Consider the following 16,890-nt stretch of genomic DNA (forward strand, 5'->3'; position numbering starts at 1 on the left):
TGTGCTGCTCCAGCTAACAATAGCTTGCAAGTTCCCAGGCAGAGTAATCTTGGGAGTGAGAGTTCATTAACACAACAAACTATTCAAAAAACAAGGTCATCTGTAATAAGAAGGGATCTGTCTCATGAGAATCAGTAGAAACAGTATCTAAGCTAATTAAAAATACAGAAGTTTGATAGATAATCAACATACAATGTACTGACCAATGAACTAAGTGTGAATGTATTGTCAGCCAATAAGATCTGACACAGTGCTTTCTGATAATCCTATAAAATATGACCTATACAATAAAAATTGGGCTTTTCATCCATGAAGAAAATGGAGTTTCAGCTGTCTTACTACAACAGTTTTTGTCTTAATTCTGAATTGACACCTGGGCCAGGCCTTAAAAAAACAGCAGAAGATTATACCAATGTAAGCTTAAATTCCCAGTTCCCAGAGTTTTTATGTCCTTGCAGCCTGATCTCAGCACACTCTTTGCATAAGAGGCAGGAGTGGCATTACTAGGGGAAGACAGCAGCTTCTGTTGCTACTTTGCTGAAGGACCAGACAGCTCATTGAAAGAATTCTACAACAGTGTTTTTGCACAAAATTAAGTCCCTAGAGGTTACTAAATGCTGAAATATTAATGGAGAGGTATATTCAGGATTATAAGAATGGTGCTCAGGAAGCCCAGATGGAAGGGTTTGTTCAGAAAAACCATGGGACTGGGAAATAAAAACAAGAGAATGCCAGAGGACAATCTTAAGTGAAGCAAAAAGGGGAGGCTTTTTATTTAGAATGTTAAAAAAAACTACTTAACTTACTTTACTGTGGGAGTGACTGTTATGCTTTGGGCCATGAGAAGAGTGGAGGCTGTAAATGCATATGTTGTATGTGTTGCCAGGAGGTGAGTGCTGCAGATGTGAAGGGGATGCTACCCAGGGCTGCTGACTGCTTTGCAAGTTCCTGAGTGTTACACCTTGCCTGAGCTGCAGCTAGTCTCTTCCTGCACACACTGTGAGACAGTACAGGGATTTACTGTTGCCTTCCGTGATGCTTCTCTATATTCTCCCTTCTTACTGAATCTTAGCTAGATGTGAATGTTTAGGTAGCCTTTGTAAGAGAAGAAGCATTAAAGGTATACATTTGTTACTCTCACTGTTAGCTGAGATAATTTGGGATATCATTCAAGGTTTTTCTTTCTGTCCCTCTGCAGGCCATAGAAGGCTTAGACTGTAAAAACCCTTTATTTGTTTTTTTTTTTGAAAACTGTCAAATTGTGACTGACGTGAAAACAAAAAGTTGAAACAATCAGCAGGGCAGAAAACTAAAGGGGATTTGTGGGACAAATAGCTTTAGAAAAAAAAAAAAAAGTACAAGGCAGAGAAGGCCCAGACAAGCATGTGTGCTGATCACACTGCATTTTACCCTCAGTAGGTGCCCAGCAGCAGCAGCACATGCACAACTGCTCCAGGATAATCACTTATGCTTTGGAAGCTGCACATAGTCCTAGGGGATGGCTTGTGGCAGGTGGGACAAAGGATTACTTCTTCATAGTATGGACTTCATTACAGGAGGGTGTGCGAGGAGCAGTTGCTTTGGATTTGTGTTCTTTAGAAACCTCAGTTCTTGATACTTTGGGACAAAGCATGGATGTGAAATCAATGTGACACTTGGGCTGTGATCCTTTTGTGTCAGTGCATGCTTGTCCTGCTCTTCCAGAAAGAGGCCATAAAAATGCAGTGTACTGTGTATTTTAGAAGAAAAATCCTTATTCCTACTGAAAATTTACTTGTTTTATCTTACTCTGTGGGGCATTATTACCTTTGGGTCTTACACTGGAGAAGTCAATGCAAAAGCATCTTAACTCAAGCTCATCGTTCTGTGTAAGTAGCTCTTTCTAAAATAATGGTTTGTGTTGTTCCAGGCAGCTTTAGTTGGACTACCCCCTGATTGTTGCCTATAAAAAATGAGTATCATAACACAATTTCAGAGGGCTTAATTTCAGTGTTGAGATGTCTGATGTTGTATCAGCCTAGAAGTGGGGACAAACAAGCCTTTGTGAAGTGCACCTAAGGTGCTTTAGCACCTGTGGGAATCTTCTGGTATTGGAGTTTCCTGTTCTCAAGGATGTGGTTTTCCTAAGTAGCTCTGTTTACTTACCTCTCAATTTTCTGTTCATTGTGCTTTTCACTTGGGTGCTGACTATCCCATTAGAGCCTCCACTGGTGGATCAGGTCTGAGCTACTTCACACTGAGTGGCCTACAGTCACCTTCTATTTATCACCTCATTTTTTTCAACCATCATCTTCCTACCTCTCTCTGTATGAGTAAATGCAGGGATGGAAATAGATTCTGGAATTTTTTTTCCACCAGTTAATAAAGTATCACCTTGTGTTTGCTTTCTAGGCCGAATTCACCAAGCTATGGTAACATCCCTAAATGAAGATAATGAAAGTGTAACTGTTGAATGGATTGAAAATGGGGATACTAAAGGGAAAGAGGTAAGCTTATTTATGTAGAACTTTAAAAAATGTGTAATCTATGTGAATATTACTTGGAATTTGTGCTGGAAACAAAAATGAGACATAAATCGTAACTTTGGTTACAGACTGTTTTGTGCAGAAAGTGCTGAGCAGATTGTTTTCTGTTGTAAATTTGAATTCCTGAGCTCTGTGTTTAGGCAGTTGTTTTCATCTGTTGATTTTGAACCAGATTATAGAGGCTGGCTTTGTTGTCCAGTTTCAACAAGCAGAAAAATCAAAATTTTAAGAGGGAGAATGATACACAATTCAGACTGGAAACTAGTGGGAGAGCTAAACTAGAAATTTTCTTGTTTGTATTATTGAGGAATTTAACTGCCAGTTTGTTTGCTTATTCACTTATTCTCGGCAGCAATTTTCCAGCCTTGCTGTAGTTGTGAAACTGTGTCTTTTTGTGTAACACTTTCCTACCACATCTTCCTTTAAATTTTGAACCATTTTAAGCAGTTGCAGTTTGGAGAAGCATATCAGAAATGATTGCACTTTATATTTTACTGCTTTTGTGAAAACACGGGGAAAAATAAAAAAGCTATGAGAAAGTCACGGAGATTTCATCAGCTGAAGACACACAGAATCTATACAGTGTCTACAGTGAGGTCTTTGAAAGCTTCAGCAAAGAGAAATAGAAGTCTATAGAGACCAAAGCTCATCAGCATTTTTATAAAATCATATTTTTAAGATCCTGCCTCTCTTCCCTTACATTTTACAGCAGTTTGAATGACAGCCAGTAATACTTTAAAAGAAAAAAAAAATAAGCTATGATAAATTTAACATGGTTTCAACTATGGTTTGATTTTTTTGGGCCTTTGCAATTTGTTTCTTTTGCACTGTCTGGGAAAGTTAAGATAACTGAGATCTCCTGTTTATGTTACAGAATGTCGTATATATTTTGCAGTAATTGTCAAATTACCTATAGCTACTTCTCTTTTAGTTTGATCACCTTACAAAATTATACCATCTATTGGTAATTTTTAATTCATCCCTTTATTGAATGATGTGTTTTCAAATAATACAAAGACCAAAGATTAGTCTATTTTTAGTGAACAGAAAATTATTCAGATCTTAGCATGAACAAATTGTGGGGTAAAAACACTAAATATAATTACTGTTTATTGTCAAACAACAGGAGATAAAGAGAGGATTTATGTCAATTGTCATTAATGTCTTTTACTCTTTTTCACAGATTGATTTAGAGAGCATATTTTCACTTAACCCAGATCTTGCACCTGATGAAGATATTGAGCCCAACCCAGAGACACTACCACCACCTGCTGCATCTTCCAAACTAAACAAAATTGTGAAGGTTGGTAATATCTATGTAATATGTTCTTGGTAACTTTACAGTAGCTCTATACATGATGTTATGCTAGAATTTTTAACTTAACTTTTGTGCGTGTGGTGCTATTTCATAACAGAGTTATGTTCTTTTTCCTGTGTTGAATAAGGATTTAATTTTTTTTTTAAGAGCAGAGAGGGGGTTGGGACCTCATATTTGTGTAACTAAATGTCATAATAAAGGATAAAGAAAAGATTTTGGAACAGTTCAATCAGCCTTCACCCCTTCACTTTTCCTGGTGGGATTTGGCAGCAATAAAATCTCTTTTGTTGATGTTGTGTTATTTTTATTCACTGGAAAGAAGCAGAGGTGGGGCTGCAGTTTATGCTTTCAATAATATGGTGATCAAATAAGAGAGTCTTCTTTCTTTATAGAGTCAACGAACTGTGTTACCTTCTAAGAATGACCCTCCTGCCAGAGATGCTAGAGGTAAAAGTTATCTCTTTCCATTTCAATGAAGTAAAAAATATGGTAGCATTTTAACCTCCTGTTTATCTAGTATTCCAGTAGTTTTGTATTTTTCCTTTGGTATATAGGCCTGTGACATGTAAAATATGTGGTATATAATTCCTAAAATTATTCCTATGTATACTTAGGAATTCATACTATACAAATAATATTTATATGCAAGTTTAAGCAATATACAATTATAAAAGTTAAGCTGAATTAACTGATGGTGCAAAAATTTGAAGATAATTAATTATGCAATGCTAAATCATGCATGGACTTTTCATAGATAAGTGTCTTCAGCTTATTTGAATGTTTCAATATACACTAAGTATGGCACTTTGAATTTTTAAAATTTTCAAATTTTTAATTATTTTTGCTAACAGCCTGTTGTTTTGTAAGGGTCTGTGTGTGAACAGTCATAAGAATATAAGAATACTTAAGTCCTACGGATCTTTTTGTCACTTTACAGTTAATAGTGAAAAAACCTGAAAAAAAATGCTGAAATACCATAGAATAGGTGAAAAGTATGTATTGGATGAATACAGATATAATGCATCTATAACATGTGGAAGAATAGTTACTGTTTATTGTTTTCATTTTCTCCCCTACGTTCAGCATAACTCACTTGTACTGATGATGGTGATGATGATGATTCTTCTTCCAAACATTAATTTACTAATATTTCTTCAGACTAGATTCCAGTCCATCTGTTTAAACATGGAAAACAAGTAGGCTTGATCAGACTCTTCTGATAGGGACCATTTTTGCCCTTCTGCTGTTTGGCTCTGGGGATATTAAGCAGATTGAAAATACAAGAGTGTTTTGGGCTTTTTTTTCCTATCTAGTTTGGTTTACGTATGAGATGTCTTACTGGTTGTTGAGTATCCATACATTTTGTTATTTGTAGTAAATTATCTGTTTAGTTTGAAACAACCCTGTAACTTTTATTTTAATGTGTGCCTTGCCTCTTACTGTACACTGTTGGCCTAAATATTTTTCTTTTTGGCCTTATAATTTAGCTTTTCTCAGCACACTGTCTTATTTTGTCGAGTCAATTTATACTATAAGCTAGATCTCCTATGATATGTGGAATGCTGGCATTTGTCTTGTCCTGTTCAAAACCTGTTTCTGTAGTTGTTTCTGTGCTGTACAGTGTGCTGGCCTTCACTTGGAGTCTCATCTCTGGCAACTGATCAAAGCTGATACCTTCACTTTAGTACTCTTGTGACACACTCTGTTCGTGTGTGCAGGAAATGGGCCAGCTGAAGCAGAGCTGATCGAAGCAACTATTGAAATACAATTTAAAGCATTCAGCTCTATCATACAGGCTTGTATGCTCACCACTCCCACTGCATTCACTGGAAAAAGACATCACAGCCTCTTCAGAAGCTGACATTCTTAGCAGAATCAATGCATAAGTTTAGAGATACTGATTTTTGTCTTCTATTTACAGATTGTGCTGCACTTCAGTGGCTTTAATTTCTTTTGCTTTGCTCCTCCAGTGATCATAGGCTTAATGGGATGGGGACATTTTGTACAATCTAGAGAATGTGAAATGGTGGGGCTTAATTTCTTACTAGTTTTTTGGATATGATTACAATATAAATAAAATTGAAACACTTTATGCTTCAGGACTGTGTATCTCCAAGTAAGTGATTCATTCTGTGCATATAAGTAAGTTGTACTAATTCTGCAGGATTTAAAAATATGCACATGCAGCATTGGTACTTAATATTGTACAGCTTTAAGATAAAAAAGTCTGCATACCAGATGTTTTTATTAATAGACTTTCCGTGAGTATGGCTCCTCTTCATCCACAGTAAATTGTTGTGTTTAGAAAGGGGCCTCATTTTACCTTGTCTTAACAAAGAATTTCAGAAATGGGTAGAAAGGTTACTCCTCCATATCCAGATGAGCTTTTTGCTTTTCCTTTGCAGTGGTTGCTTCTGCACGTGCACGACCTACTCAGCTTCCTGAGCAGTCTTCCTCCTCTCAACAGAATGGTACTGTTTCAGATATATCTCCAGTTCAAGCTGCAAAAAAGGAATTTGGACCCCCTTGTATGTAAACCGTGTATCAAGGACTTGTTCATTCTGGGGATTACATGTACATTCTCTTGGATTATGTTGTTATCCATATGACCAAATGGTCTACATGCTCAGTTGTCTGTGAGCTTCCTTGTGGAGCTTTTCAGAAAGATGTGGCTAAACATATATTAATTTTTGTTGTAATTGTACTGTATTCGGAATTTGTTTTTTCTTTGTTTTCTTTTAACCATGGGGGTAATGTTTAGCTTTTTTTTACCAATTTTTTTTAATTTGTCTGGGCTTACTTTTAATTCAAACCAAGAGATCACATGTATCTGTCCAAATATTTTTTAAGGTCATATATTTTTGTTGGTGTAATTATTGTCCCATTCCCATATAATTTTTTTAATAAATTTTATGCATTTTAGAAATTTAAATGCCATAATGACTCTATACTAATCAGATTTGCTTGAAAATATAGTTGATAGTGGATGCATTCTAAGTATTGATTCATTAATTTAATTGACTTTACAGTGTATGGAAAGTATTTTTAAATTGTATCTTTTTCTTTAAGCACGTAGAAAATCTAACTGTGTAAAAGAGGTTGAAAAATTGCAAGAGAAGCGTGAAAAAAGACGGCTACAGCAGCAGGAACTTAGAGAAAAGAGAGCTCAGGTTAGTATTTTTAGCTCAACTGGAAATCATGCATCAGCAAGAGAAATCTGCAAAATTATGCTTTTTTCAGTCTTTAATAATTTTTATTTTTGTGGTACTCTTGAAATTAAATGTCAAATTTGTCAAATTAAGATTTGACAAATATTTTGATGTTTGGTAGGATATTGCTCTCATGACTATTTTAAATGGTTTTTCCCCTCTTTTTATTCCTAAAGAAATCTTTGCTTTCAATTGCTGCATGTTCTTTAGAGAACAACTACTGATCATAGCTATTTCTTAGGGAAAATATATTTTTGACAATAACCAACCTTTTGACTTTTAGAGAGGTCTGTTCTGTAGGAGGTAATACAACATCATGATACATTATTCATTATAATCTTTGATGCTTTATAGATCTGAGGCTCAAGTTTTAACAGTGACTTCTAATGTTTCTTTCTTTAAACTAGTCTGTAGATTTGTAATTTCATCATGCAAGCAGCTTGGTAACCAGTTGTTAAAACTTGTGTGAAACAAATGAAGCGGCTAATCCTTTGAGAAAAATCTCTTAATATTAAATGATTTTCCATCACAGTGGTGTAAAAAGCTTTAGCAAAGCTAGGAGCTAATCTTGTTGGCAGCTGTGTGCATATGTGTTAGTCTCTAAAGAGATAGTACACAGTCTGCTGCTGACATGGGAATTACCACCATCAAGTAAATCATTCATACAATTTACTTTCCATGGTTTAATGAAGTTTCCAAGTTGACCTAAAATCACCCATGTTAACTTTGTGGTTTATAATTTACATCTGTTTACACAAAACATTAATATGTCTTTATATGTGAGGAATGACCATTTTTGACTTTATATATTAAAATTCTTCGAAGTGGTGTTACTTGTAAAATTTTCTTTTTGTTGCTCTTGTGAACAGTTCTTTTGCATCTAAGTCTTAAACTTTTGTGTGAGGAAGGTGTTGTGAAATGCAGCAATAATTCATCAAGTCCTGACTTATAATGTGCAAGATCTTTAAACAGGGCTTGAATAATATTAGGTAAATCCTTCCTCTATGATAATAAATACTCTTTCCTGAATGTTATAAAGAAACATTTTGTGAAGACTTACTGTCAGCAGTTTTTATTTCACTGTAGTAAGAGTGAATGACATCAAGGTACAGTCAACTTCTGATCACTAGGACACAGTTTTTTTCTTAGGTGAGGATTGACTGTGTCACCAGTGCAAAGAATGAGCTGGCTCCCTTTCAGTTTAGTAACCCCAACCCAGTGGGTGCCTACACTGTGTACACAGCCAGCTGTGATTCAGAAATTTTATATCATGTAGAGGTAGCAATGCAAAACTTAATAGGGTCTGAGCACCAGAGCTGGCTATATTTTGCATCAGCAGCATGTCCTGAAGTGTTGTAAAACAGGTATTTGCAGGAAGAAGTGACAGGAAGTTGTTTAATCAGTTCTGCAGAAAACAGGGTAGGCTCAGGCTCAGCTTACTGGTGCTCCATGCATGGTCTCTTACATGTACATTCACTCTGGTATTGATTGCTCCAGGTTTAAGGATGGGTCATCTTCTGTGCCTGTGTTGTGGGGTCAGCTGTCATGGTGGTGTTGACTGCCTTGCTTGTGGGGTGGGGTGGGGACCAAAAAAGGACTTTGCTGTGTAAGTGCTACTCAGGAGTAGCTAAAACATCCATGTATTATCAACCCTGTTTCCAGCACAAATCCAAAGAAGAGCTGCATACCATTTTCTTCTATGGAGAAAATTAGCACAGCCAGAACCATCACAGCCTGCATGTAGCCTATTGAGTATCCTTGGGATTGCTTCTGCTTTGCTGGGGGTCTGGGAAGAATTTGCAATGCATCCAAATAAGTGTGTAAATTAACACAGGACTAATAGTTAGGACAAAGCTACTTTGACTGGCTTGTATCCAGCAGAATTGTGTTTAGAGCAACTGGGGTTCCTGTTCTGTCCTGTGTGGTGTGTGTCATACCTGTGTAGTGGAGTATCTGTGCATTTGTCAGGGTGCCATACCTGAGATAAGGAAGTGTTGACTATATGTTTCTTCAGTGTGAAGGTGCTGGCAAAGGCAGAAGTAATTTCTATTTCTTGAGTAGATTATTAATGAGTCCTGAATTAATAAGTATTTTCTATTATATGACAACCAAAATGACATGGGAAGCATATAATTGTTTCCTTTATGGTCAGTAAATTAGCTACATCAGAGTGGAAAAGGGCATTAAACTTATATTAAACTTGAAAGAGACACTTCTGGTCTTTTCCAGAAAAAAAAAAAAAGTCATCTAATGAGTCTTTTATTCATAGATAATTAATTAAGGCCTTTTCTGGAAACAAAAAGTATAGTAGAAATTCTGTTGCTTACTTTTTCCTAGGATGTTGATGCTACAAACCCAAATTATGAAATTATGTGTATGATAAGAGATTTCAGGGGAAGTTTGGATTATAGACCACTCACAACTGCAGATCCTGTAAGTATGCCGGCAACATGGAAATGTGTTATGCTTTTGTGTTTTTGCTGTGTGTTTTCATCTTTTTGTCTGTGTATACTTCTGTCTGTTAATGCAAAAAATAGGTATTTTAGTATATTTTAGTATTTAGTATAACATGGGCTTATTTTTCCAGTAATTTGTTAATACTGAAATGAGTAGGTTTTGGAAGTCCTACTTTACTAAACTGTTATTAAATTATTTAAGTATTTTTTTAACTATTAAATAATGCCAATTTGTACTACGTAGTCACTCAGTCTTTGTATGGTAAATTTTCCTGGGATACTAAGGGAAGTGCACACAAAGCCATGAAACTTATTTGAAGAACTCTCTACAACATAATGATTTTTGAAGGTGATGTAGTCTTTCAGTTTGCAGACAAGTCAGAGCAGTGGAATCCTTAGATTCCACAAGACTCTAAGACTCAAGACTCAAATTCTATGGAAATCAGAGAATGTGATGGGTCCTGTCAATAGCATATTTACCTTTTTAAAGCTGGACTTGCTTACATAGTCCAATAGTACCTGTTGATCTATTGGATTAGATCACTCTCTGTGGGGAGTTCTGTTAATGTATGAATCTCTCTTTTGGGTTTTTGGCTACTGTGCAGGCACAAGGGGTTTTCACATGTTCAGATGACTCACTGTCTTGAATATTTCTCTTTGTTTAAATGATTAACCAATCATTTAATGTGAAAAGAGAAGCCAAATAAAGTTAAATATTTTGTAACTGGAATTGGGATATAGGTCACTGAAAGACTTTCCTTTGCAGATTGATGAGCACAGGATTTGTGTTTGTGTACGAAAACGACCACTCAATAAAAAAGGTATGATTGTTGAAGATTTTGTTAATTTGTTTATCTCAAAAGCTGCTTCTGATAGTAACATTATTTGTGTTAAACAGCTCTAGAAGTACTTATCAAAGGTGAAGCTCTTATATTAGACAATATGTGTGATTAACCTAGAAAATTCATAGACTTGTCATAACCTGGGGAGAAAAGTAGTTTACCTGCCACAGTTTTATGTATTAGGAGCTGAGGCACAGAGTGTAGTTTTTTCCTAAGGTCATCTAGGATGTATTTAGTTGATCTGGAAATTAATTCTGCTGTAATCTCTTCACTATTCTTACATTATATTAGGATCACTTACTTTGAAGTATGCTTCAAGGATCACTTATTTTGAAGTATCCTTCAACTGATCTCCTGAGCAGAGAGTCACACAGTGAAAACTTTCATATATGTTTTTATATATATACTTTTATATATATTTTATATATATTCCAATTTATCTTGAATCAGGCATCAAGGAAGTATCTTATGACATGGTTGATGCCTGAACTTGTACAAGACATCCTCACAGGGCTAGTGGACTGCAGGCAAACAGAAGACTTGTACACCCTGGCATTGTTGCTCAGGGCTGGTAAAGTTACTCCATATGCCACTAAAACAATGTTAGGTACTGAAAGAACTCCTTAATGTCTATTTTATTTTATGTGATGAGTGTTTGAACTATTTTTCTTACTGCCTGCTCATCAGACTAGAGTGTATTCAAAAAAAAAAAAAAAAAAACCACCCAAAATCAAACAACAAAAAACTGTTCAGCTTTCAATTCTAGTTAAATAGAAATTTTAAGTTCCTAAGAAGCTCTTTTACTTTCAGTGGGAATTTAGGAACACAAATGCCTACTGGATTGCAGCCTGTCTGACTCCAGTGCTGCAAGATGTTCCTTTCCTTCTCTTTCTCTTATATTCTGTTCAGCTGAAGGGACTCAAAAGAACATCACTCTGACACTAACATGGGATGCCATTTATTGTTTTTGTACTGTCAGAAGTACACATTGAGGATTATCTGAGGCATACCCAAAAGAAAATATGTTCCCTTTCCCATACATACGTTAATACCAGTATATAGTTAGGTTTTGTCTTATTTGTCCCTTTCACATTGCTGAAATTCTATTTTTTCTTTTCATTTTTACTTTTACTGTTGGGAAAAATGTGACTTTCTACCTGTGCTGGAGGTGGACAAAATGAAATCACAATAAATGAAAACAAGTCGTTATGGAACATGAATTGGAATTCAGAAGTATGATTCGATTTTGTGGAAGTTGCATATCTTTGGTATTAGTGGTTGGGAACTATTAAAAAAGTAGATCTGAGGAGTTTGTAGAAATATGAATGTCTAAGTAAAAATGAGCTTGACACTTAAAGCTGTTTTGCATTTTTAAGAATAAACAGGAGTAAAAAAGATGCTAACTAAATAATCTATGAAGGGGATGATAACCTAGAAACAGTCTCATAAAATCATAGAAAAGTATAAAATAATTAAAGATGCTAGACTGTAATATTATAGTTAGAAAAAATAAAATTAATCTGTTTTGTCATCTAAAAAGTGCAGAATTGTCGCCAAAAGCATTAGGTATTCTCAGCATCAATTGTTCTGTGGATTTGCTTCACAGGAAGTAGGTGTTCAGAGTGACACTTTGAGATTTTAGTTCAGTGACGTGTATTTATAATTGTGAAATGTGTGATGAGTTTCAGAGACATTATTCCTAATTTTCATCAGCAAAGAATGTAGATTCTCATACCAAATAGATAGGAGGAAGTAAATGTCTTACTCCAAACAAATTTTTAAGAAAAATCCTCTTCTGACTGGTTAAGCTAAAAGGTTTTTACTGCAAAGAATTGTCCATCATACATATCTTTTTGTCACTGTTCCTTACTTTTTATCTGTGATTGCTGCAGAATAATTGCATTTCATTTTATTGCAGTGCAGTTGAAAAATTCATTGTACATTGACTGGAATGTGCATTTCCATTGGTGTGTAATGCAGTGGTAACCATTGTACTGTTTGATGAGGATGTTAATTCATGAAAAGGTTTCTATCTGGTTATATAAAGTCACATCAAATTATTGAACTGCATGCCTTAAGAAATTTTACATAGAAATACAAGTAAGACACATTAGTGAATCCTGACTATATACACAAATGGTCTTTGTTTTTGTGCATATTATGGATCACTGGGTTCTCCGTTTTGCTGACTCATATACCATACAACAATAAGCAGTAAATTGCAGTGCTGTCCAGTAATTATAATCTAGGTTCTCACTGTTGAAATCACAGTGACAGGAAGGATCATTATAATTTTCAGCTTCTTCTGCTGAAATAATCTTTAGAAAGGATTTTATTTTAGAGAAATTATATATTAAAAATATGTACTGTAGGTTCCAGGAGGAGTGCACAAAGGAAAAAGTCTCTGAGGAATGAAAGCAAAATTTAAAGAAAATACAAAGATAAAATTTTAAAATAAAATGTATTATCCTAAGGAGGTTAATTTCTTTGTGTTTTCCAGTTTGACAGTCTATGCAGTGTAGTACTACCATCTGCTTTCTCCACTAGAAAAGATATTTATAAAAACTCAAAGGATATGGCAGTGAGCTGTAGACTATATAATCACTGAGGAATAAGAACTCAAGTCCAAGAAAAGTGTTTTAGAAGGCATAACAAGTTAAAGTAATAGTGCTGTAATTAATGATCATAGTCTTTAGTCTAAAGAGCTTTTTACCTCTCTTTAATTTCTAGCAATTGTAGGATAGGATGACTAGACTTCCAAAATGAAACCTCTTGCTTAGTAGATTACTATCTAGGCATCAGAAGCCCAAATCCATTGCAGTGTTGTTACTTGGAGGAGCTGTGTTATCTGAGATGTTATGAGAGTGTAAACAATGGGAAAATGTAAAAAATAATGATGTGTTGTTAGTTAAATATATATTTCACTTATTTTATAGAAACTTTAATGAAAGACCTTGATGTAATAACAATTCCTAGTAAAGATGTTGTGATGGTACATGAACCAAAACAAAAGGTGGATTTAACAAGGTACCTAGAAAACCAAACTTTTCGTTTTGATTATGCCTTTGATGACACGGCTCCTAATGAAATGGTTTACAGGTATGTGTATATGCTTTTTTTTGGTGAATCTTTTTCTCATGTTTTTTCCATACTAGTAACTGTTACACTTACATTGGTTTTAGACTTTATTCCTATTCTCTGTGTGACCAGATGGTATATGGCTACCTCCATTCTTTTACCTGTTTACTTCTGTTTTAACTCTTTATGCCTAATTTTTCACCTGCAATGTAATTTCCACCTCTGTTGACCTCATTCCTACTCCCAGTCCTCCTCCAAGCCCTGCTGCATTCCAGGCTCTAGCAAGTATTGCCTGCCTCCTCAGCTTCTGATTACTTGAGCTACGTAATCAGTTCTCCATTTGCTTCTAGGTTATTGTCTTATTAGTGTGTGTGCAGCACCTGAGAAACCTGAGTCATGGCTTTTGGTCATCAGGAAAACTGGTGAAAAAGGAGACCCCATGCACTAAAGAGCTTGCCATCTGAATATAAGATAATTAAGAGATAAATATGAGACAAAAATTAAGAGATATATAAATTAAGATATAATTAAGAGACAAATCAGTACAGGGTGAGAAAAGAGTGAAGCAATCTGGCTGATGTAATGTGGAAGTGTATAGAGTTAAGTTATCTTGCTGAAAATGCCAAATCTTTCTAATTTAAAAACAAACAGCAACAAAGACACATATCCTCTCTTAGACCAAAGATATTTGGATCTCCATTTTGTTCTTTGCTCCTCTGTTTCAGTTCCACTGTTGGTACAGAATAATTCACACAGCATTTTTAAAAGGATGTTTAGAAGTAGCTATTTCCCTTGAACAAGTCACTAAATGAAATACATACAGTAGTGGGCAAGGTTAGTCACTGACATAATATTGATCAGAATCTTAGTATGCATCTAAATAACTATGAAACTTTTTGCAGGAAATGTTGATATTAAAAGGAGTTTGGTGAAGATAGAATTTTTCTTATGCTTGGGAAGTGCTTCCCATAGTCTTAAAAAGTATTGACAGAGAAATATCCTATTTCTTGGTTTTAATCCACAACTAGGAAGTCAAAGTTAGGATCATGCCCTGATTCATAGTGGATAGCAAAAGAACTCTTAAAAGATTGTGAAATAAAAACTTCTATTTTATGCTTGTTAGAGAAGTGGGTGAAAGGAAAATCTTATAAAACTAATACTAACAAATGAGTTGTAAACAACAAAGCTGTGTCCTTAGAGATTTCTGTCTTTGCTGGTTGTCTGCTGGTAGCATCTTTCCTTTCCTTGATACTGAAGAGCTGTGGGAGAGCCAGTTGGTTGATGATGCATGAAGTAATTATCTTGCTTGATAATCCACTCTTCTAATTTCCCTCCTTCCTTTATTTATCTGTGTGAACATGGTATTTAATGTGAGAGGTGGTTTTGGTATACAATGTTGTTGTGTTTTTGTACTTAGTTTTTTCAGAATTTTTGTTAGTTATGTAATACATTAATGGCAAAACAAGAATTGATTATTGTATTCAAACTGAAACAGTAGATCTCTACTCTTTCTCCTTCTCCTTCATATGGCACAATAATGATCATTACTTGAAGGGCAATCTGTTTTAAGGTCTTCTATAATAACAGAAATAAGAGCAAGATAGGTGTCATGTGCTCTCATCAGGGCCTCAGCGTCATACTGAAGGAAAAAATACTGTATCAAGATGCTCCATTTTTCTCCAATATGCTAAATTTATTGTATATCTATGCTGAAAAAATGTTCAGTCCAAGGTAGAAAAGTACTACTCTGTTATTATTACTTCTACTACCATTATTGTTACCATTATTGCTACTGTTATTATTTTGCTTAACCTGTATTTTAAGTATTTTTAATCCACAAACCACAACACAGAGTTGCAAATCTTTGTTACTATTAAAAAACACTCACTAGTTGGAATGGATATGCCATATAAGTTTTAAAGGAGAGCCAGTTCAGGTTTCTGAAACACTAAGATTGCAAATAAAAGTTCTAGTAAAAGTAAGGTTGGGCTCTTTTACAGTAGTCTCATTCGCAGTTGTGTAATCCTTTATGAATACATTTTAAGATATATTTGTATTTTTTCTTACTTGAAAATAGATGCATTTAAGTCCCTTTTTAATAAATCAGCAAAGTAAACAGTTTCAAATTCAGTCAAACAGAAGTAATTGAGTGTGCTTCTAAGGTGGATAGACTTTGTGAAGTCTTTTCAATTTTTATATATAGAAAGAACAAACATCAAAATATGGGAATACCCTGTTGAGACAACAGAAGACATATACTTAGAAAAAACAAAGAAAGAAAGACTAAGGCTGTTCAGGAATCATTTGGTGTATTGATGAAAATTCATGATTCAGCTAGATCTAGATTCTTTACATAACCCTGGGTTGCTGCTGAATTGGCTCAGTCTTGCCCATATTATTTTTGTAAGTGATCTGTGTTTGAAAACAAAATATAAGAAGGTTGTAGCATCTCAGTGTTTCTGTAATTATTTTTTTTTCTTTATTGGTCACTACTAGGTTATTTATGTATAAACAACTGGAAAAAGTTTAGAAAGAATTTTGCAGAGATTCATCTCCATATGTAATCCTCCATTAATTTACCCTTTGCTTTTGGAGTTTATAATGAAAAAATGGTATAAGCAGCTGAAGTAGGAACAATAGTGTGTATCTTAAAATAAAATTAATTATATGAAAAAATAAATGATACTTCAGGTAATACTTTTGACACAGCAGATAACCTCACAGATAAGTAGATTTTTTTCATTCATAAGAGGTTGAGTATCCATTATCTTGAGCCCTTTCTTAATGTGTGCCTGTTCTCAAAAAATCAGATGTGCAATGTTGTTTTGGCCTCTTGTCTTTCAAATTTAATCTTGGAATTTGATTTGGGGAGGAAAAAAAACTACAACAGAAATTTACTATTGACAAAATTCCTATCTGCTCCACTGTCCTGCTTTAGTATCTTCTTATTCTGTCATGTTGAGGGAGCTTCAGACTCTGTTTAGTAAAGTGTGGAGTGTTGGATCATTAAAACAAGGAAATAATTGTTTTAGGATTTAACGAAGGATTGTATTGTTGTAAAACTAATGAGAGAGACCTTGTAGCTTGAGATGGTTTGGAAAATTTGAATACCTTAGAGCTGGTATTACTTCAAAAATTAGAGTATAAATGTCCTTTGACCCGTCAAAATAGAAGATCAATTTTGTCACTTCTGGCCTTAGCATTTTAATTTTTCTTGGGGAAGGGGCATCTTAAAGTACTCCAGTTTTCTAAGTACAGTTTTTTTTGCATTTAAGGTTTACAGCTCGACCCTTAGTGGAAACCATATTTGAAAGGGGAATGGCCACTTGTTTTGCATATGGACAAACAGGCAGTGGGAAAACCCATGTAAGTAGTTTTTCTACAAGTCAGCAGTAATCTTTTTTTTTACATGACACACTTAGATTTGTTCTAATAAATAAGAAATATGTAAACTACAGTTCT

The 16,890-nt window shown here is 34.8% G+C and overlaps 1 protein-coding gene across 5 annotated transcripts in view; it reads left to right on the plus strand.

The window, feature by feature from the left end:
• KIF2A (kinesin family member 2A) overlaps positions 1–16,890 on the plus strand; it is a 54,542-nt gene that overhangs the window by 19,483 nt on the left and 18,169 nt on the right. For 3 of the 5 annotated variants that reach the window (XM_021534356.3, XM_021534361.3, XM_085566975.1), the window contains exons 2-10: positions 2,392–2,486; positions 3,709–3,828; positions 4,236–4,290; positions 6,249–6,371; positions 6,913–7,013; positions 9,390–9,485; positions 10,275–10,329; positions 13,287–13,449; positions 16,704–16,794. In XM_021534356.3, coding sequence (XP_021390031.1) covers positions 2,392–2,486; positions 3,709–3,828; positions 4,236–4,290; positions 6,249–6,371; positions 6,913–7,013; positions 9,390–9,485; positions 10,275–10,329; positions 13,287–13,449; positions 16,704–16,794 — 899 coding nt within the window. The remainder of the gene's footprint in view (positions 1–2,391; positions 2,487–3,708; positions 3,829–4,235; positions 4,291–6,248; positions 6,372–6,912; positions 7,014–9,389; positions 9,486–10,274; positions 10,330–13,286; positions 13,450–16,703; positions 16,795–16,890) is intronic. The other 2 variants (XM_021534359.3, XM_021534362.3) reach the window with 1 other exon arrangement.

The sequence above is a fragment of the Lonchura striata genome, chromosome Z (genome assembly GCF_050655825.1).
Source record: "Lonchura striata isolate lonStrDom1 chromosome Z, ASM5065582v1, whole genome shotgun sequence".
Taxonomy (NCBI): Eukaryota; Metazoa; Chordata; class Aves; order Passeriformes; family Estrildidae; genus Lonchura; species Lonchura striata.